Raw genomic sequence first — 22843 nt, 5'->3', positions numbered from 1 at the left:
CAGCAGTGGCCTCACCTCTGTACCCAGACATTGACAGCAGCCAGCCACTGCCCCACACCTCCAAATTCTCTATATATTTCAGTAAATAGGTGTTAATTGCTGGCACTTTTCTTGCAGTATAATTGTGCCTTTGAAGCTGCAGGAACAGGCAGGAAGGGCTGAGCTCTGGGCAGGCTGCAGCTCATCGTCTCATAAACCTCACCACAGCACGGCTTAAATCCTCCATGCCTTTGCTCCAAGTCTTGGCTTTTCCTGAAAGAAAGGACATGAGGCTCCTTGAAGACTGCCACATTGCTGAGAAACACTGTTATTTTCTCTCCTCCCTCTGCACCTTCTGAACTCTCCATATCTCACCCTGAGACTGGTAAAGCTCGTCACTGATTGAGGAGATGAGACGGGAAATGCCCCTTTCTCTTGAATTGCCTGCAGAAGACTTGTTGGTTGAACATAAAAGTCCCCTCACGCCAGGAATGAGTGAGAGGATTTTTTCAGTCCCTTTCTATCTGGGATGAAGAGACCAGAGTCTATTTTTTTTTTCTCTTTTTGTTTATAAGTTGCACACTGAAATATTCCTTGTTAAGCAAAAAGCATGTAAGCAATTCACCCTGAGCTTGGGTGGGTGCCACAGAAACCTGTGGCAGCATTGGGAAACTGGCCCAGCTCTCTTTAGCTTCATCCATGTATGGCTTGCAATGCCAGACTGCTGCTCCTAGCAGACTTTAGGATTGTAAGAAGCATTGCAAAGCAAAACAATTGCTTCTGAATGGCTGTAGATCAATTGACTGAATGTAAAGGGGCTCCTGTCATTCTAAGCTATGCCAGTGCCTTTCTGCAGCGAGCAAGAAGCTGAGTGTTTCCAGACGGAGCATCCCTAATATACCAAATTATCATTAAGATTGACTTCCTCAGTGAAGCATCATTCCTCACTCCCATCACTTCGTATTAATAAGGAGGATACGTTAAAAAACAGCCCATCTGCTCAAGTCTCATTCCAGCACACCTTCCAACAGGAGAGGCCTTCTTCTCTTCTGCACAATTATTAATGTGTCAGATCTCATTGTGGCAGCAAAACATGTGAGTCCTCACTGCAACATAAAAGTAAATGAAGAAGAAAGGGAAAAGGAAGATGGGAGGAGGGGGAACTATCAGACAGGGTCCCAAGCCTGCAGATTGATGAGTCTGTTTTGTGCTGGTCTATCGATGCAAAACAAACCAAGTGAGGTGAGAATCCAAACTTCAAGGACATGGGGCAGGAAATGACCAGTAACTTTTTGTGATACAGCTATACAGATTTTCTTTGTGGTATTATTTGCATCAGACCTATCCTTCTGCTGTAGCACATTCTGGGTATAAATGATCATACACATCTTGCTGAAAAGCTCAGTCCTGGCAGAGGGACAGATGCTCTTGGTGGATGTTTGTGCTTTAGAGGACTTTCAGAGCAGAAACTGATTTAAAGGTTTGGGAAATGTGCCGTGTAGTGACAGATGCCAGGACTTCAATCAAAGACATGATTAAGGGATAACTGGATCACAGTTTACAAGGACCAAAACGTTAGTAATGGAATATTTGATCTAGCAAACAGAAGCATAAATCTGATGGAGGAAGCTGAAACTACACAAGTTTTGACTAGAAAAAAAGCAGTGATGAAGTCACCATGAGGAAGATACTACAAATTTACACATCACCCTTTGCCAGTTGAGCTGGGGTAATGGATTAGGAGACTGCAAAAGGCTGAGGAAACCTGTTAGTTTAACACCCTCTTGCTGAGATTTAAGCAAACACAATTTTGCTTCCAACGGCTGTAATAAAATCTGTCAGTTGCTCACCTGATGCTCAGTGATTTTTTTAAACCACAGTAAGTCACTCATGCTTTTGAGCCTTCATTAGCTACTGCAAAAATCCTTCCAAGGTTGCAGTTCATATTCCCCCACGTGGGTAATTTTTGTATCAAAACCAGATGATTTTCTTTAACATGAGACACCAATTCAAGCAGAAATTAATTCAGGGCACTGCTGTGTCTTCTACTACCAGTTATTCAGATGAGATAATGTTATAAGGGTGTCTTGTGCTTGGTAGGTTTTGAATCAGGACAGAAAAGCCATTTGGAAGTGAAATTCAGACCTCAGAAATTCCACTGATATATTATATTGTCTTCCTCTGCCTGGAAAACCAAGTTTTCTCATGAGCCTACTTGCACCAAGCTCTCGGAAAGAGGAAAGGTCTAACTGGCATAATTTTAGAAACCTAAAAATAACATAAGACATCTATTTCCAACATAAGAATATTGGTTTTGCAAGATAAGGCATCTTGAGATCTTACCATGATGAGAAGCCAATGCTGTACACATCTTTTTTGAAACTCCCACAGAACAGTTTCCAATCAGCTAGTGATGCAAACTTGAGCTTTGCTGACCTTGTTTGTACCTTTAGTCAGTGATACTTCAGGGGGCAGGAGACAGCATTAAGAGCTGAGGGTGATTAAAATAAATATGGCAGCTTTCAAGATGATGGGAGACTGAGAACAGCAACATTTTAGCTCCAGGCAAGCTGAATCAGGGGCTCGGGACAAGGAGCGGAGCCACTGACCCATGACCAGTGCCATACATCACACTTGTGCGGCTTCTCGCACTAGGCTCGTACCTAGCATAGGCAGAGCAGACTGTCCCCACACAGCCACAGCAGGATGTACATGTCCTGCATTGCTTTAAGGGAGCTGCTCTCTGCCTGTACTGGGAGAACTCTGCTCCCCAGGGATCTGGACATCCTGTTTGGCAGCTGGGGAGGGTGCTCCTTCTTCACCAGCTCAGGTCACTGCATCTCAGCACAAATTGGTGGTGCACAAATTCTCCCTTCCATTTCCAGGGGGGAGAAAAAAAATCAGAGAGGTCCGTTTAAGCCACAGATGAACTGAACCAAACCAGCACATATTTCCTGGCTCCTGCACAAACCACTCTGCTGGCAAAGCTGCTGGGCTGGTAACCTCCAAAGCTATCACAACTGTTTGCAAAGTGAAACATCCTCCATGGTCTAACTCAGCACTGACACAAGCTGATGTAAAATGGCACAGGAAAATATGCTTACCTCTGCTAATCAACGCCGATTTTATCTTTACTTTTCCCTGTTACCCCTAGCATCAGCAATCTCGTACACTTATCTATTCAACTTCAAACAAGAGCATTTGCTAAAAGAACAACCTGGACTAAGGCACCAGGAAAGAAAAAAGGCTAAAACACTGTATGTGGCAGCCGTCTTTCATACTTTTCTTTTAAAGACAGGTCACACCAATGTCACTTATTTCAAGACAAAGATTTTTCTCTGCCTAAGAGAGCTGATGTTCTCCCACTACTGCCAGTAGTCAACCTACATCCCTGGCACAGAACAAACAGATACATGAAGCCAAGGTTATGGGGAAAAAGCCTGTAACATTAAAAGAAAGGAATCCCAGAAGCCTCTAAGATTGGTTCTCTGATAGTATTGACTGTATTTTTTTCTTTGTGGTTGCTACATGCTCTCAAAGGCTGAGAACAAAGCTTAGAAAAATAAGACTCACAAAACCAAACACTTCTTAAAGTTGCCAAACCTTTTTGAGTTCCAAAAAGAAAGAGATATAAAAAGAGGGTGAGAGATGTAGTTTCAATGCCCCAGTGCTGGTACACTTCACAAGTATCCAGGCTGGCAGCTGGTGAAAGCAAACTGGGGTAACTCTCGTGGTTGTCTGTTGAGGATCAGGTTTTCATGAGTTTGCAAAAGCCACAGACAGTCCCAAATTTGCCTCAAGGAGGGGCAAGGGTGCTCACAAGCACCCTTCCCCTGCAGTGATGGGCAGACAGACCTTCATGGGACAAGCAGGGCTGAACAAACAAGGCGGGTTGTGTCTTTAACAGGCATAGCAGATTCAGAGAAGGATGTTTGTCCATGGCCTAAGGTGCAGAACGGTTTCATTTTGTTTGTGAACACAGAAATATTATTGTCTCACCTTGGCAACAGCAATTTCACTGAAAAAGAAAGCTGTTCCTGCTAGGAAATACCAGCTTTCATTTGCTGCTACTTGTCAAATTCTGCTTGGTGCCTTACTACTGCTTACCCGACAGCAACCACTGGGCAAACAAGCAGTGATTAATGCAAGACAGTTCCTCTTTCTTCATGAATTGTCTGTGACTAGACAGAGAATTCCTCCATGTTCAAAATACTCCCATGGATGATTTTATAGGCCTGATTCAGCCTGTGCATTGCCTTGCAGCTTCATTGATGTAGCACCATTTTGGAGCTGTTATAACTGCTCAGTAGTGTGCCACTGCTTGTTTTTTGGCTGAGTGTAGCTCTGAACAAGCATATAGCCAAAAATAAGAATTTCAGTGGGTTATCCATGAGTGTTTCCCAATATTTGGTTCCAATGTGTCATTTTCGTAATTGGGGAAGTTCCTAAGAAATTTAGGCTGTGTTGCAAAAGGCAGGTATTGAAAATTCATCCCCTTGCTCCAGCTGGTGTGGGCAACTTGGAGGCTGTGAACCAGCTGAGGACTCACTTGACTTGTGCAAGGCAAAGCCTATCCCAGCCAGGGCTGGGAGCCTTATGTTCATATAGGATGAGAGTCCTAAAATCAGTATTCTATCAGCCAGCACATGGGACAAAAGAATAACTTGGATTAAAAGTAATTTGGAAATGAAACGTTCAGGCACTTGCAGTTTTTAGTTCTTAATTCTCCAGAATGAGCCACTTCCACAAAATCAGGCTGTGTTCTAGGCATGCGGGTGTGCACGAGGGTATGTGTGTGTGGGAGGGCAATGCACACCCTGTCATCTTAGGACTTGTCTACAAGGGAAAATATGGGGTGTTTAAGGTCTATCCACTATGCGTATGAGTCAGTCGGAATAAATTACAGCATGTTACACCCTCTAAAGGCTCTAATCCAGCAGTGAGATGTCCTTAGAAGAGGGTAAAACATACTGTGATCTCTAGGCTCAGAGCATCCACGCTAAGGTTTAACCCTGCCAGACGCTGACTTCCCACATTCTGCCAATCCCTTATAACATCCTGGATGCCCCTGCATAGGGAGGCTTGCCGTTCTTCTTCAACTGCCATATGTTCTCAGGAACATGGGATCGTCATGGTCTTTTTGCCATTCTCCTTGCTGAATAGAGCAGTGAGTAGCTCTCATGTGCGTGCAGCACATCACAGAAATTGATCTGGTTTCTGGTGTCTGGACCTGCTCATGTGCTCACAGAATGACAAGGCTTGTGCTGCCCTGGAAAGGGCCTTCTTGACCTTGAGTGTGCAATTCTAGTTTTCCCATGCTGTCTCATTGTCCCCTACTCTCTTTTCTCTTTTATTAGTATATCTCTGGAGCTCGGTTCTTGTGTAATTCTAGGTTTTAAGGACCAGGAAAGACCAAAAGAAAGAGCTTGAATTCCTTCAACTCCTCTTCTTTCTCCAGATCTAAGCTGCTTTGAAAAGCACAATCCAGTGGATTCTGTTGTCCCGCCAGAGCCTGTGTCCCCAGAGGTGCAGCTGGGAGGCAGAATCTCCCTGCGGAGGGGCTGGGGAAATGAAAAGCCTTTAGGTCTGAGTTAATTATTTATAAGCCATGTTGGCTGAGTATGCAGCCTCTTCCAGCCAGCTCTGTCCTCTCAGCAATTGTGCAAAGGCTAAGAAAACAAGATAAAGGTAGGAAAAGGGTACTTCCTCAGGCTGAAAGCAGGAGAGCATGGTATCATAAGAGAGAGGGGAACGTCCTTCAAAACTCCAGCTCATGTCTTTAGTGTATTTATCTTTATGAAACCGTACACAGAGAAGAGGTGATATGACTCTCATCTAGCCTCCCATATGGGTATACGTGGAAGTGCACAGACACACACACTCCAGCTACTCTAAATAGCTTCCCTGATTAACTTTAATGAAGGGACTTTCATAAAGAGCTGAGGACTGGGACCTGGGTTACAACAAATTATCATTTTTTAAAAATTAGCAACTGAAGTCATTGGCTGCTCTACAATTTCCATGTCTCTCTCTGCACAACGTAATATTTTTAACTTTGTAATTACATGGTAGGCGCCTGGCGCAGAAGTGCCGGGTCAGTATCAGGTCATCACAGGGTAATTATGTGGCCATTTTTGTCTTGTAAATTATAGAGTTATCTTGCGATTGAGAGAAGAAGAACGGCAGCAACTGCTTGACTAATTGGTGGTTTAAAGTTTACCCAGTGCTGCCTTGAAGATGCAGCTGTGGGAGGGAAGAATAGCACTGGACCCTGCACATGGCTCACCCCGCTGCTCACACAAGCCTGTCCTCTGCTGTGCGTCCCCCTGTATGGATGGACACATCTACAGGACACATTCTGCTCTTCTGTGGAAAACCTCCAACTGCCTCATGGACTGAGGATATTCTTCTCTCTCTCACCTCTTCCCAGACCTCACCAGGCAGGGAAATTATCCACCCTCCTAGGAAAGAACACCATATTGCTACAGAAAGATGGCCCTGTCACTGCCCAGTACTGCTCTGTCCTCAGGCAGTGCAGTCCTGCTCTCCCTTCTCTCCCAGGGACAGCCCTTTCCTTACAGAAATCTTTACATCGAGTTCATTCCTTAGAGCCATGACAGTCCGATTTGATTTAGCACCAAGCTGGAGAATAAGTACTTTATTTTTACTGGAAGGTCAGAGGGATCTTAGTGCATCATCATTAACAAGTCTGCCCCTAGTGATGCTCTCAGGATGGCTGTGAAACACAGTGGATGCATTCTGAAAACTAGTTAGAAAAAGCAAGTTGATACCAACAGTTAACAGTTTCTTGCCAGCCAGCCTGAAACAAGCTAAGAGGGTAATGCCATGACTTCATGTTGGAGAAGGCCGTGGAGGACTGTCTCCCATAGGAGGGACTCATGCTGTAAAGGGGAGGAATCCTCTCCTGAGGAGGAAGAAGTGGCAGGGACAACGTGTGATAAACTGACCACAACCTATGTTCCCTGTCACCCTGTCACTGTCAGGTGTTTTTAAGATTTGGTTTTATTTCTCCTTATCCTACTCGGATTTGATTGGTAATAAATTAAGCTGATTTCCCGAAGCAGAGACTGGTTTGCCTATGGCAGTAACTAGCAAGTGATCTCTCCCTGTCCTTCTCTCAGCCCATGACCCTTTTATCATGTTTTGTCTCCCTTGCCCAGATGAAGAGGGAACTGGGTCTAGCCAAGGTCAACCTATTACAAAACCCCAGGAATCTTGGAGATACCCTGCAGACAATCTTGTAGAGAAACCACCACAAGAACAGCTCAGAGGACTCGAGGGTTTTTTTTTTTAACCAAAAGGTGGATGAGAAAAAGATGTCAGATCAGTAACTATAAACACAGTTCTTTACAAAATATGAGCTAGCACAAAAAAACCACCAACGAGGGCAACTCACCAAATTTGCCAGGATGTAGTGGTACCCATTCCCATTTTTTTCAAGCTGGATAATCTGCAAGATAAAAACCAAGGATATTTAGAAGAGAACAACTGTGGAAGAAAAGCTTGTGTCTTCTCTTTCCTTTTTTCCCCCAGTGAGACTGTTCAGTTGTGGACAGGAAGACATAGCAAAAGAAAAATCTACTATCTTGTTAGAGGAAGGACAGAGCTTCCACACATGATATTTGAGCAGCAAGTCTGAAATGAGACAGAACAACATCCGCAAGTGTATTCCACAGGCAGGGAAGAATAAACTACCTAAACCAACCTGTGTCCTATGGGCTCAGGGGGAAAAAAACAGTGTTGCCTTTTTTTAATTGAAAGGTTAAACAAGATTTATATTCCAGACAGTAAAGGAACAAAGTGAGGAGCTGGGATCCATTTGTTCTGTGAATGCAGCTGAAACATCAAGCAAGACTAGAGAGCACATTGTCTGAGCTAGAGTCACTGCTGCAGACACCCACCTGAGCAAGATGTCAGGAGGTTTAGACTATTGGACAATCTTTCTCCTTTAGGGCATTAGGGTTGCTTCAAACCACATCTCCAGAACAAAGCTGCTTGGGAAAGTCACAGAGGATTCCCATTGCATGTTCATTGAGATTATTTATATCTTCATAATCATGGTGCCTCAATATATGCTCTTTGCCACTTACTCCTTTCTCCCTGATGCCTGCAGAGTTAGGTTTTTATTCTCTTTTATCAACACAATTACTTACAGATCTGTAACATTTGAAAGTTTCGATCTTAGCTGGAAAGGTTTCACTTGTCTAGGTAGAAAGGCACCACCTGTAGCAGGCTTGCCTGTGATTATGGGGACAGTCATCAGTCAGACGGTCCCTAACTGTCTTTTTCTCCCTTGATTTAAAAAAAATACAGAAAAAACACAGCTAAAAATCACATTATTCTTGCTGGCACCATGTTTCCACTGAAATTCCTCTACATTGATTTCCAGCAGCACTGTTCAATTCTTACCAGGTTATTAGAGCCAGATACCACCTGCATTTGAGCCAATCCACATACAGAAAGATGACAGTAAAAACAACCCAACCCAAACCAACAGAAACCTGTAAAAGACCCTGTAAAAACAAGAATTGCCAGTTTCTGAGAGAATTGTGTTGTTTCCACAAGGTTTCTTTGCTGACAACACTACCTCTTATTTCCGTTGTTGTATGAATTGATCCTGAATGACTGCCTGTTTTGCCAGGCAGTAGTGAGGCCAGGAAGATCCTCACAGCCAGAATGATAATAAGAAGACTGCTGTGTTGGATTTGACCAGAGATCTGTCTACCCAGGCCTTCTCTCTCATACCAGGGTGTTTGAGAAGTGTCAGACAAGGGCACACACAGACTGATCCACCCCATGGGGCAGCACTCCCAGATTATCATGGGCAGCCATTTAAGGATTTCCAAATGGATTATAAATGAGCTGACACTTGCTCTGTGCAAGTGGTTCATCTGCCTTATCCTTTCCCTGATGAAGTGCTCTTGTATGCACATTAAAACTCATCTGGTTCCCAGCATTAACGTGGGGGCAGCAATTAACTCCAATGAAGGCTTCATGTAGTGGCAGTTCCTTACACAACTAATGTCAGCTCCACCAGCTTCACTGTGCAGTGGTTCTCCACACAGGATCCCTCAGTATGGCTTCTGCTGAGCAGGCTGGGGCCCTCAGCAAAAAACCTCTGAACACCTAAGGCTATAAAGATATATCCTCTTATTAAGGGTAGTTTTCTGAGTATCTTCCATTGCAGATCTGAGCAGCAAAACCAGACCCAACTTGTCCCCTTCCATTTATCATCTGAGGCTGACCTTTGCAGAAAGTCCCAGACCTTGTGGGAGAAAGGAGCATCTCCAGGGCAATGGGGTGTCTAAGAATTACGATGCAATTCCCCATTTCTCCAGTGTCAACAATATTGGCACTGGTTCCTTCTACCCAGACTCTCCCTTTGTTATTTTATTAGGTGTCAGAGTCCATGAAGCAGAGAGGGCTGCCATCCAGCTTTTCCTGAGCTGTTAATCTTGCAGCCCATCCACCTGAATTATGAGGCTTGCTTCCTGTGTTTTACACAGTTATTTGTGATCTTAATTTATTTTAAAATGCTTGCTCAGTCCTAATGTGTCCGGACAGCAGTAGCAAGCTGAGGTTATAATAGCATTTATCACTTAGCCTGAACGTGGTGAGAGGCTGTGCTAGGCTGCATGCTGATAGCTCACTTGGGCCACCTAGGTTTCATTACCCACTTCTTAATGGGCCAGTTTGACATCTATTAGAGAGAAATCCTCTCAGAGTGAAACACTGGCAAAGGAGATATTCCAGTTATTCATTTTAATGAGAGACAAGGAAGAAACAATACAGGGCTTTGATGGAATACAGCCCACCATATACTTATCCCATTAAGCTACGCAGTGCAGCCCTGCAGATATCCTGCCATGAACCAAGGCCTGGCTCACAAATGACAGTTACCTTGGCAAACATAAATCACGTCATTGAGAAATGACACAGAGAAATCTCCTAGACAGAAATCAGGTCATTTTCCCATGTATCATTAACATATTGAGCACTGGCTCCTCTACAGCTACCGTCTCCAGAACGTGAGGACTACCTTGCTGGAGTCAGCGGTGGTTGTTTGTGTTATGTGTACAGAGTGGGCAGAAGAAACTAAAAGCGTGTGCAAGCACCAGTGTGTACATGTGAGGCACTGATGCTAAACAGCCATCCCTAGCTCTTCTGTTCACTGGGGAGCACAAATCCACAGCCACCGAAAAGACAGAGACAAGCTTGTCAGGGAGGGAGATAAATGCATTAAAATGTCCCTGAGAGGCTGAGGCAGCTCTTTGAACATCTCAGACACTCAAAGAGACAGGGCTAACAGAGCAGTGACATCCACGCAGAGGCTGTTGGTGCAGTGAGCTGAGAGACCGGCCGCCAGCCCCAGTGTAAGTCCCGGCTGAAATTCATGTGATAATGAGCCCAACACTGTCTTTGACTCCTCCTGCTCATCTACATGTTGTGACAGCCCTGGCATTCCCTGCTTATGGTGGGATAACTAACTCTGCTTTCAGAAATCCCTGTGGACTCAGAGCAAGAAGGCAAACAAGGATGTAAATGGACTACACAGGTCTGAAAAAGTTATTCATGGCACTATTCCTAACAGAAGTGTTACCAGCTAGGCACAGGCAACTGTTGGAATTGCTCTGTCTTTTATCAGGAAAACACAACATTGTCCCTCTTTTCCCTGGGAATGGATGTTTTTTACAGCATTGCAGAACAAATAATCACAAAATCTAGATTTTTAGGTTCTTGCAAGTAGCATTACTTATATCTAAGTTTAACTTTCAGAATCACAGAATAATTTGGGTTAGAAGAGATCTCAACCTCTTGCTCCAGTTATGTGAAGAAGTTTGAAAGAAAGACTTACTTTCCTGTTCATATTAGGAAAATTAGATAATGTTTGACTATAGAACTTAACTTTCTGTTAGACAAACCAGGCTTAAAAACCCAACTTCATTAACCCTACAAATCTGATATACCCTATAGGGAAACCTGCAGAAAAGGCAAATTCACTGCCTAGGTCCTGTCATCCTATTAAAAATGTTGTTCAACTGCAGCTGCTCCATGATCAGAGAGAAGGCTTTACCCTCCAGAATAATCTGGTCTCTCCTCCATGAGCATGACCTTTGAGGTTAAAACCTGCTATAGTATTATATATAATAGAATAGCACCCAGAGACATCCATCAAGGATGGATTGTGCTCATCGCTGAGCCATGCTGCTGGTGAAATGGCAGTCCTTGCCCCATACGGAGAGCAGCTGAAGTGTGAGACAGGAGATGACAGGTACCTTAGACAGGCAATGTGTGAAGCACGAGGTAAGAGTGAGCTGATTATGGGAAGATTGATAGTGGGAGTCACAGCACACCAGCTGTGGGGTCCTTTCTAAGCCATGTAGGATGGGAGTCCCAGTGGTGGGGAGGCAGGGAAGGCCTTGGCTGTAGGTGTGAGAGGTAAAGGTGTCGTGGCTGGAGTGGAGGAGGGGACACAAGTGTGAACTGAGACCTGTCCATGGGCTTGCACTCGTCTCCTGTCCACAGATTTCCATGTTCAGGACTTAGGGAAAGCTTCAAGGGAGGCATGGTGGAAAGAGGATGGGGAAAATTTGGATCTGTGCTGCTTGGTGGCCTGTCTAGATTGAGGATGAGTAAGGCAGGGCACAGAACCTAACTGCTGAGTCCTCTGTAGCATATGCCATCTGCCTCATGTCCATGAACTGCCAAAACAACCAGGAGATGGCTGTGAATGAACATGTCTTCTTGCTGCAAGGCATGAGAGGAGCTGGAAACATTCAATCCTGCTACAGCCTGGATGTCTTGGGAGGATGGTGAGCTCTAGTCTGATCTGGAGACAGTGCTCCTGAGGCCATTACAGATGGACCATAAAGCTTCTCCATCTCCGTCCTGTTGGCACTGGTTGTGAGAATTCAGTGCTGCACGTGGAGGCTGGAGGACACCTCCACCCTAACTCACAAGAGTGTGGAAAAACTGAAGAAAAACTCAGCAGAATAAGAAAGTGCCATGTCTTGTGCAAGCTGCTTGGAGGAATTAGCACAGAGCAAACTCACTGAGGACTTAAGAGGGTGTAAAGGGCTAAGCAGAGGAGTCAAACAAGTGGGGAACATGGAGCAGCAGAGCTCACTCAGCATGAATACATTAGAGCTCCTCGTACTTATATGACTTTACAGTTTTCACAATACACAGTGGAGGAATATTTGCAAGCTCAGCAGCCCGCTCCAATGCACATACACCACATCCAATGACAGCTGCAATGAGACATGGACCAGACAAGAACGGGGAGAAACAACCCTTTCCATCCTATGTGCAAGACCCCTCCCAGACAAACCCCCCCAACAAACCTTGCTAAGGATGATGTTCAGCCGCTCAGATTCACAGTCCACCACCACCAGCCTTTCCTTCTTCTTCTCCAGCTCCTGGAAGAGTACGCGGTAGCCCTCTTCTGTTGTTGTCAGGATGTTGACAGCTGTCACCTGCCAGTTCTTCTCAGCTGCAGTGTCCAGCACTTTCTGTAGGACTGACAACCCTATGATGAGGAAGAGAGAGGGAAGACGACTGCAGGGGGAGAAGCAAGTTTTAGTTCTGCAATGGCATCTTTCCTTCTGACAGCCTGTGTAGGTGCCCCAAGCCATGCTGTATACAGCATCGCAAGTACAGAGAGCAGCTAATAGTCTAGCATCTTCGCCAAACACAGCTGGGCTAGAATTAATGACTCCCACTTTTTCCATCCTAGCACAGAAAATAGGATGATTCCAGGCCTGGTTTTCCTTTTTAATCAGCAGATCAGTCTCGTTGATCAGGCCCTGCTGTGGGATTCAGATAAGAGCTCTAATCCCCGTCCTTGTCTGTCACTACCCAAATCACTTGATTTCTCTCAGCCACAGTTTCCTTCTCGTCTTTGATCTGTTTAGGCTGCATGCTCCTAGAGTTAGGGACACCCTCAGCAATCACAACACACAATCAGATTCAGTGTCCCTGCCTCTCTCAGCAGCATCTCATCAGAAAACTTAATTATTTTAAGAAGGATCTTGCCTAAATTACATAGACAGCCTTCCAGAGGAAAGACACATAATCGGGACTGCTCTGGAGTCCTGTTAGATAACCCTGCCTACTACAGTCCTTTTGGGATATTCAGTGTGCCCATGCCTCATGACAACAGAAAAATAGGTGGGATGCTTTTATACCTTGTCCTTATCTCCTAAGGTCATCCTGTCCCTGCAAGGGCTAATGATAATTTCCAGGACAGTGCTGTGAATCGCCCTTATATCTGCACTGTCCTCCACAAGTCCATTTTGCTCTCAGCCTCCAAGCCTGGTGCTGTAAAGGCATCTAAGAGCTGGGGAAACTTAATCACAGAACAGTAAGTTCACTGACTCCGTTTATGGATTAGAAAGTTAAGAAAATATTTTCCAAGAACCCAACCAAGGCTTTTATTGTTTTACATAAAGAACTAACACAGGGAATGTGGAGTTTCCATAGAATGATAGAACGATTTGGGTTGGAAGGGACCTTAAAGCTCATCTAGTTCCAAACCCCCTGCCATGGGCAGGGACACTTTCCACTAGAGCAGGTTGCTCAGAGCTCCATCCAACCTGGCTAACTAAGCCACCTGCCAGAAACTCACACATGTATCACAACTGGATGTGGGCTCAGGTGAGACCTAAGCAGCAGCTGGTTCATGTTCATAAACATGGAACTCGGTGGCCTTCAGTTTGACAGACCTGTTCAATATAAACCATTTCCCCATTAGAAACTGAAACTGCTTAAACATTAAATATTTCCCTCATGTTGATGGGGTTCAGACCTAATCCCATGAACACAGACATACTGGGTCAGATTAATGCTTCATCTAGGTCAATGCTCACCTTCAGCAATACTGGATATTTAGAAAAGGAACAGAAAACAGGGAAGACAGGGTGACCCTTCCTTTAGCCACCCTCTCAGCCTCCAGCAACCCACAGTAAGAGGACTTCTTCAGGAGAAGACTCCACCTAGACCACTATGTTTAATTGCCTAGTAACCCTTCCCATGTACTTGTGACTTACCCCGGTCAGCATCATAAATGTACACAAACTTCTGCCAGCTGTAGTGCTCAATGACATTGATGAGGGCATCCTGGAGCTCTGGGCGAAGCTGAAGAACAAACTGGTTGGAGGTTTCGACGGGGAAGCTTGGTGTTATGAAGCAGACATGGAGAGCCCCGCAGAAAGACGTGAGCATGTTGACGGTCCTCCTCTCATAAAACCCAAAGATGGCATAGACGCCTTTGGAGAACTGCGAGCAGACTGGAGGAGAAGAGAGAAAGGTCGTGAGGGCAGAAGGACAAGAAGGATTCTCAGGGAAGTCACTAAAATAAGCCTTTTCCCTGAGATAAGCTGCAGGCTTTCTGGACTAGGTAGTTTTTGTTGAGTCGTGTCGGTAGGTCAATGCAACCTGTGAAGAACAGAGCTTGTGGCCATGGAGTGCTTTACCCTTCACCTCAACAGACCTGCTTTACCTTTGATAGGCAGAAGCGACACAGAAGAGTGCATTCAGCATCCCCAGGGCTCTGCTGAAGATTTTGCTGCTTCTGGGGTAAAATGCATTATCTGAACAAGGGAACCCCTCATCAGAAAAGCACAGTGGCTCACCAAGCCCTGCCTCCTTGGATTGGTAGCTGGCTGGCCTATGGAGCTGTGTTATTATGGGGAAGAAAGATTGCAGTTAGAGTTTGTTATTGCAGCCCCAGATGCATTCAAGCAGAAGGAAAGCATTTGTATTACAGCACAGTCCTTTGCAGCCAAGGACTCCAGAAGACAAGGAGGAAAACATGGCTTTGACCTCAGAAGCTGAGACCTTGCTGAGAGGCCACCTCAGCAAAGGTTTACCTAGGTTGAGTACAGTCAGAGCACAGCTATGGAGAACTTTGTCCATGGGCATGAGCTTCTGACACTGAGGTCAGAGCGTCTGACACGTGGACTTTCTTCACAAAGCCATGGTAGCGAAGGCAGTTAGGTAGTCGTGGAGGCCTGGGAGGTCTCCATGAGGAGTGCTCACTGGGTCCTCTGGCAGACATTTGTGTCTGATCTCAGCAGCTGGCTCTGTGCTGTGCAAGGGAGGCTCTCTTGGGTTGGAGACCTTCTTGGGAGAGCACTTAATGAGATCGTTAGAGCTGCTGGAAAAATGCCTCAGGATCTCAGTGAGGCAGAGAGAGTTCACACTTTGGGTTGTAAAACAGCCCCTGTGACAGTCAGACTCATTTAATATCAACCCTGTTTATGGCACAGCCCAAGTTACCATCAATAAATCTCCAAGCCAGAGAGTGGCAGTGACAGTGTTTTCCCTCTGTCTGAACTCCTGGCACCAGTGTCTCCTCCTGTTGTCACTCCGATTCTGCAAACCTTTAGCTGTGACATTTATATTGACTCAACACTTCACACATCTCTTGCCAGCCCCCCCCCAACAGTGCAGGGTGAGAAGTTGGATGTGACATTTTGGGGTCCCCTTGCAAGCACTCTGCACTGCTTGGGAATCCCTTGACCTGGTTTCTGCTGGTAGCCACCAGTACTGAACCTTCTGCATGTGTGACTGGAGACAGGCTCCTGAACATGAGCTTACTGCATCCTTAGCTGGGCTCCATCCAAGCTCTGTCCCTCCAGTAGGGACCAGAAGTCATCCCTGACTGGCTTACAGCCATCCTGGATAAGATTACCTCGTTCCTCACTTCTCTACTGCCAGCATCAAATATACAGAGGGAAGAGCAAGAAATCCTGTTTCCTACTTGCAAAGTGAGTCCCTGCTCCCATCTCACCACCAAAACAAAGCAGCCAGATTTTCAAAGCGGCACAGAGTGTCAAGAGCTGAGAACTGAATCTCACGACACTGCTGAAACCACCTTCCTCTTGGAGTTGAGCCCATGTGTTGGGCATCGCTGCCCAGCAGTTTGTCCCCAGGGTCACCCATCCTCTTTTCACTGTTCAGTGTTGGTGACCTTATATACATCAGCCTCCTCCTTCTCTGAGGGTATTTGTATTTCTGTGGGACAGAGACTTCTCGTGAAGCCTGAACCGCGATGGAAATAAAACCCTCTTCACTTTATTTTCACAGCGGTGTCTCTTTTTGCAATCAGCAATTGTGTCTGTATCAGCTGGAGTCACTGCCCTCATCATGAGACTGACACATCCAGGAAGAAAAGTAGCAGATATGGATAGAAATAATCTGAACATCATTTCCATGTGACTGGACTGGGTCTAATGAACAGTGCGATTTACCATATGTGAGAGATCAGAACACGATCTCTGGAGACCCAGGCTCCAGGCTCACTGAATGATTAAAGTGACATTCTCGGGGCAGCTGAACAATCCAGCACAATTAATAATCCAGATAATAAACTTAGCTGCCTTGCTTTGTTTCAGGCAAGCCATGGCTTCCTTCCATTTTATTTTCTCTTTCAAATGAATCTATTATTTTTGAGATATTTTATCTTTTTTAACACTGTGGCTCAGTCATGCTCAGGCAGCACTCCTACACTGTTCTGAGACACTCATCAATTCCAGCATTTGAAACAGATTGCACCAACAACGGCTGGGAGAATAACAGTCTTTATCATTAGTAAGTTTGGAAAGAACCCTGGCTCTCTTTGTACTTTCAGGCTGAGAAGGGCCATGGATAAGACAGATAACGTGGAGGCTGCAGGGGAAAGGCTTGCTGAGGGCTAGCACCCAAAGAACAACAAACTGTTGTGTCAATACGGAGAAATGTCAAGAGTGAGAACTGCAGCCACCTTTCTGGGACTGAATTTGGCATAATGTAAAGATGGTGTCTGCAAATTTATTTACATTTCAGAGCTATTTTAAATTACAGATGTTTCAAATGAATTTACCCAGCAAAACTAACACGAAGTTACTTGCCATTTATTTAATGCACTAAAAGATCACTGGAATGTCTTTATATTTGCAGTAATCGTTTTATTAAGCAAAGCTATTAACAACTGTGTTCTCATTTGATTGCTCTGCAACTTCCTAATAACATATTATTAAGAACTGCAAACGTTAACTAAAGGAAGGCAATATTTTAAACTCTGTTTGTTTTTCTGGTGGGAAAGAAGCTTATCAGTTCCTCAGCAGCCACTAGCCCCTGGCTGATGCTTTTCTAAAAAGATTAAGAAATATAAAAGTGATAAAGATCATGCTGCAATGGAAGGTCCAGGGAGCTGAGCTCTTCTGGTCAACTGACTGGTGATAACATCACACTTTGCAGGCCTCTTGCTAATACCTGTTAACTGCTGGATGGCCACAGCCTGGCTTGTCCTCCAGAAGAGAGTTGCAGTCAACCTGTTAATTAGCTCTAGCAGTTGAATTTGGATATTTCAGCCTTTAAAGCTCATTTCTGGAGGCAGGAAACCGGGTGAAATGCAACAGCATAAATGTTTGCATACACAAGGATGTAAGCATAAGTGAAGAGTGTTTACTTGGATGTAAATGCAAACATTTGTGACAGTTTGCATGTACAGCCTCTGGGCTACACAAAGGGAAAGAAGGACAAAGAACATCTATTCTGGTAACTATGCTGTTATCTTACAGTGAATTTGTAATTAATTATAGTTTTCCTCTGAACAAACCCTCAGAAAATATAGTTCATAATGATAACCATGGCAACTACTACTGTATTCACCCTGATCAGCCTTTTGTATTTGATCAGGTTGGGACTTGGCTGGAAAATTCCAGGGTGTGCTTCACCAGGCAGCATGGCCATCCCATATCCCTCCTCCTCCAGGCATAGGATCTCTCACTGAGGCTCCCTAGTGCCATTCTATGAACAAAATGAGGTTAAAGTAGAGGCATTAACTTGGCTTTCACCTGGTTATGCTGGACTGAAAAACCCAGAAACAGTCATGTGCTCCTTGGTCACAACTCCCCAGTGCCTGTTGCAGCCAGGTGAGGTGAGAGCTCCTCAGACTGTTTAAAACCACTTATGACTTACAGTAAAAATCAACATAGCTTTGTAATGTAGTTAAAAAGTGACTGATGTGGTAGAGCAATCAGGAGGAGTTCTGCCCTCTCCCTCTGTAGCCACCAGGGAGCTGGAGCATCCTTGAATTTAGGTGAGGAAAAAGCATGCACGAAATGCCCAGATTCCAGGATTTCTAGTCCTGCAGTTTGTCTCAAGCTTCTCTTTACATATGGAAATATTCATGGTAAAGCATTTAAATCTGAGATGGAAAACACTGATTTTGTTGAAAGCAGACACAGGATAGGACATCAACCCTGCAGCTGAAGAAAGGCAGCTCTGGCCATCTTTGCAAATACTTCCAAGAAAAAAGAAAATACATACCAAGAACTATAAATTGAACATTTTCTCTTCAGAAGAGGAAAGCAAATATGGTTTTGAGTCAATAAAAATTCCTGGTAGACTTTTTTTTGACTAAAACTCTCAACCAGACACACTCTGAGTGGATGCACAAGACCAATTTCTGCTTTTAAGGGGGCCAGAGGTATTTTGGAACTGCAGGTGTGATCTGATCCACGTGAAAGGTAGGTGTCAGATATAATGGATATCTCATTTGGATTTTGGTAAAAGCAGAAGGGAAACCAAAAAGTGTCTCTGGGAAATGATCACCACAAAGATGGACTGAAAGAGGCTCAGCATTCGAGGGAGGAGGAAGGGCAAATGGGCTGAGCAGAAGGATGGGAATGAGGATTTGGCTTCCAGGAGTGAAAATGGTGCAATTCTACTGAAAAATCTGTAAACAGGATTGCAAAAAGGGAACTGCTCCCCATGGACGCAGCTGGAGAAGAAGCCTGGTAGGAGATCCTGGCAACTGCTCATCTGCCATTTCCTTTAGAAGCAGAATTTTCACCATTTCACTGAGTTTAAGACTAGAAAGGGACATTAGATCATTTCTACTGACTTTCTGTATCCCATGCACCATTAAGTTTCACCCAGCTACCCCTGTAGGGAACCAATAATATGGTTTAGTTGACACTCAGGAGATTCAGCTGCTGCATGCCTCTGTCAGAGAACAGAAGTAGCAAAGGCAGTACTAATACCCAAAGCCACAAGAGCAGTAAAAACCTGATTAAACAAAATATCCACATATGTTCCCCACAAACGACTCATGTTCTCTGTTGCAGAAGGAGACAAAAAACCCAGATGGTCCCTGCCAGAGCTCAGAGGCCTTCCCAACCCTAAAGGATGTAATATCTGAGATGCACCTAGGAGGGAAGACACCATACCCTCTCCAGAAAAGCCATTTCTACAATGATGAGCTGCAGATGTCATGAAGATTTTGAGTAAACTATTCTTTCATAACCCAAGCAGGCAGGGAAAGAAAAATGCAATTTGGAAACATAGACCCCAAGATAAGAAGAAATCTCTAAACCCACCCAATCCAGCACACACAGCACTTCCTCCAGAGAACAAACTAACAAATGCCTTTTAAAAATGTCAAGATTAGTGTGGTCAGAGTTTGAGTGTAATGAAACAATCAGCTCAGTCTACTGTCCTCTGTAAGCTCTTAAAGACTAACCCTGCAATCTCTACAGCCCCAGTATCAATGTGGCATCTCCTTCATCTGCCCAAACCTCCTGGGCATGGAACCAAAATCCTCACTTGTAGCAAACCACACTCATTGACTGAAGTGGTGTCAAAGAACAGTTCCCACATGCTTTTCTTTGCTCACTTGAAGCGTTTGTGTTCACATGTGGGAATGAAGAGGGGGTTTGTGCATGTGTAATTTATTTTTAGCATGCCCTGCCCGGAGGCGACCCTCACAGAGTGATAGAGAACCTGACATCAGGTCGCCGAAGCTGGTGGAGCTTCAATGAAAGAGCACTAGTGTCTGCTTCAATTAGGATCAGCTCAGCTTTCCTCCCCAATGTTTGTCCTCACAGCTCTCCACTGTGGCGTAGGTGCCAGAGCGCATCTCTTCAGCACATCCCAACGACAGCATGTTCCCACAGATTTTTCTAGCAGGGGAAAGCCAAACAGATTCTACACTCCCCCATTGCTCCACGCGTGTATTTAGATAACAACAGATATGTCCCATATAGTTGATCAACTGCAAATCAGGCTGATATGATATTACAAGAAATATATGTTACTCTTTCAAATACACAAAAGACACAGAAGCGTGCTCCCTTCCATCACTTTCCTCCACTGCTGTTCAAACCATCTTGGAAGCTGGAAAGTAGTGTTGATTTTTACATTAAGATCTGTTTTACTTCTTTCACATTTAAACAATAATCTATGACCCATGAGATGCTCATAACTGTTTATGCTGATAGCTTCAATTTTTTTGTTAAGTTCACCTGCCTGACAAATAAGTCTTAGTTTGCTTGGCGGACAAAGGATCAGTTTCCCTTGAGATTAAATTGGATTTGGGATACTTCTTTCTCATATGCTGAGGATGGCACTTCTGAATTATAATCACGGTGGTGGAAAATATGGCCATGGGAACAGAGAAGCCACTGGAAAGAACAGGGTGCCATTCCAAGCAGCATTCAGATTTCACAAAAGCCCATTCCTTCTGTAGTAAGAATTAGGTTATTATTCTTACAGGGGCAGGCTGGCTAATAAGGGTCCTGGGGCAAACAGATCAGATTATGTGTAAGGGGAGAAGGGTCCAGTGCCATCTTTATCTCAGATTTGTTTTCTAATCATGACTTGGATCTTTACTTGTGGGGTAGAGGAAGGCAACTGCCTTTCTCTGAGCCCCATGTGTTCCAGTGCCTCGGGTCAGAGACTTCCTCTTGCACCATGCTTGTACAGATCCAGACTAAGACTGTATTCTTAGCTGGAAGCACTGATGCCATGCTTCCAAGCTGTGTAGGGTTCTTGCTGTCTACTGCCTTCATCTCTCCAGTGCCCCATACTAGAACCACAGCTTTTCCACAGCACTCCTGCTTTCATAACTTTTTTAAAACAGAAAAGACACAGAGAAGGGCTTTGGTGCCTGGAAACAATTCAGCAGTTTTCAGCTCTAATAGAGGATGTGACCTTCCCACCTTGTCTCATTTTTCAAATAGGAGTATTTCAAAACAGATTATCTTCTCCTACATGACAGTGTGGCTTGTTTCTGGGGTGCAGCTAAGTGTCAAATCATGGCAAGCAAACCCAGTTCGGATACAGTCTTCTGAGAAACTTTTATGGCACATTATGTCATTAGTAATCATCATATTTAGTTAATGGAAAGCACATCTGCTCCTGGACCCAGGGATGGCCCACCTGTGACTCTTGAACCTTGCATGGCTTTTGAGCAGTTTGATGTTGACACATGTGCCAGAACTGCCTTACACTGTCAGCAAGTCTGCTGGGCCATCCGGCTTTGTGCCATGTCCAGAAAGAAGCAAGCAGAAGGTGCTGGCTGTGCTGGGTTGCCTTGGAGCAGCAGAAGTGCTACAAAACCCACTACTCCCTCCTGCTCACAACCCTCACCTCGAGCTTCCCTGCAGATCCCCTATAAAGAGGGGGTGATGCCTCACAGGGGCCCCAGCTGCAGATAGATCTTCCTGTGGACCCCAGGGGCTCTGCAAGATCAGATGTCCCTGCTCTCCTCTAACCTCCTACAAAGAAATAGAAGACCGAAACTTTGTCCTTATTGAACTCTTGATGTCTGAAGCAGAGTCATAAATATTAAACCAAGATGACTACAAAAGAAAAAGTGACAGCAATGTTATAAGAGGAGGCGAGGGAGGAGGGTTGAATCAATTTTGCTTTTTCTGCTTTATTAGATGGCCTTTTTATTATATTGGTCCTTCTGCAGACAGTGCTATACTAGGAAAACTAAGCACAGTATCACAGTGTAGGTTTCTGCTGGGGAGCATGAACAACAGCGGAAGACAAGAACAAAGCACCAAAACCACAGCATGTTAATACAGTACACAGCACACTGCTCTTAGCTCAGCACAACATTTAATTCTGGGCTGTAAGAGCTGAATTATTAAAACCGAGTAAAAAGAGGGGAGAGAGGGGTGGGAGGGGGGAAGATAAATAGTAGCAAAAAGCAAATGTGTCACATAAAGAGCAGCTTACTGCAGATGAAATGCACTTTCTCTTCAATGGCTTCTTTTCTTTCCCTAATACGTTATATCTGTTCATAGACATTAAAGCCTGTGACAGTCTTCAGTGCAAGCCTCAGGTTTTGATGAGGATTTTGTAAGTGCCTATCATGAATCTGGTTCCAGGTCACGATGCAAAAACCAGACTATACACTTTCCCTAGAAAAGTTATTCCAACATTAATTTACTTTCTTTGGGGAAAAAGGGTGTTAATATCTACCTCAACACTCCTTTCTTAATCTTCATCTGATAATTACAGTTTTGGTCCCATGACATCCTGCTTCATAAAACATGTTCATAAACACTTGCACTTCTCTGTTCTGTGCTTTTGCAGATGAGCCAGTTTGGAAGCCAAACTGATGCCTCGGTCTCTAATGTGTTACCTGTGGCATTACTGACACTTGTGTTCTTGCCTCCAGTTGAGAAAACATTTGGGTAAATTTTCTCGGCTGTGTTATGTCTGAGGGTTTTTAGGATAATTTCCTGCTCATAATAATGTCACCATTAGCCCTTCCCTGAACAGGCAAGGAGTTAAGTTACGATATACACGCTCTTTCTTCCAGGTCTGTAATGAAGGTAACAACAGAGAGTGTTTTAGCTGCAGCTCTGTATCAGCCTCTCTCCCTGCCCCGTCAGCTCAATACCTTTCAATTTCATATCACAGTCCTACCTTGTGAGGCTTTGGCTATTTGTAATCTACAGTCATCTGGGCCACTGAATTCCATACTGTAAATTACAGCATAAGGACCCTTCCCAGACACTGAGCTTTCACTAGCAAGATATGTGTACTGAAAGCATATGCC

The 22843-nt window shown here is 44.6% G+C and overlaps 1 protein-coding gene across 3 annotated transcripts in view; it reads right to left on the bottom strand.

The window, feature by feature from the left end:
• The window catches only part of GRIA1 (glutamate receptor, ionotropic, AMPA 1), a 118714-nt gene that overhangs the window by 48506 nt on the left and 47365 nt on the right, over positions 1-22843 (bottom strand). For 2 of the 3 annotated variants that reach the window (XM_010013677.1, XM_010013676.1), the window contains exons 3-5: positions 14049-14288; positions 12345-12529; positions 7397-7450 (exon numbers count right to left, since the gene is read on the bottom strand). In XM_010013677.1, coding sequence (XP_010011979.1) covers positions 7397-7450; positions 12345-12529; positions 14049-14288 — 479 coding nt within the window. The remainder of the gene's footprint in view (positions 1-7396; positions 7451-12344; positions 12530-14048; positions 14289-22843) is intronic. The other variant, XM_010013678.1, reaches the window with a different exon arrangement.

The sequence above is a fragment of the Nestor notabilis genome, unplaced genomic scaffold (assembly GCF_000696875.1).
Source record: "Nestor notabilis isolate BGI_N333 unplaced genomic scaffold, ASM69687v1 scaffold4594, whole genome shotgun sequence".
In the NCBI taxonomy this organism is placed as follows: Eukaryota; Metazoa; Chordata; class Aves; order Psittaciformes; family Psittacidae; genus Nestor; species Nestor notabilis.
Note: the sequence above shows the minus strand (reverse complement) of the source record. Positions and strands in the feature narration are given on the sequence as shown.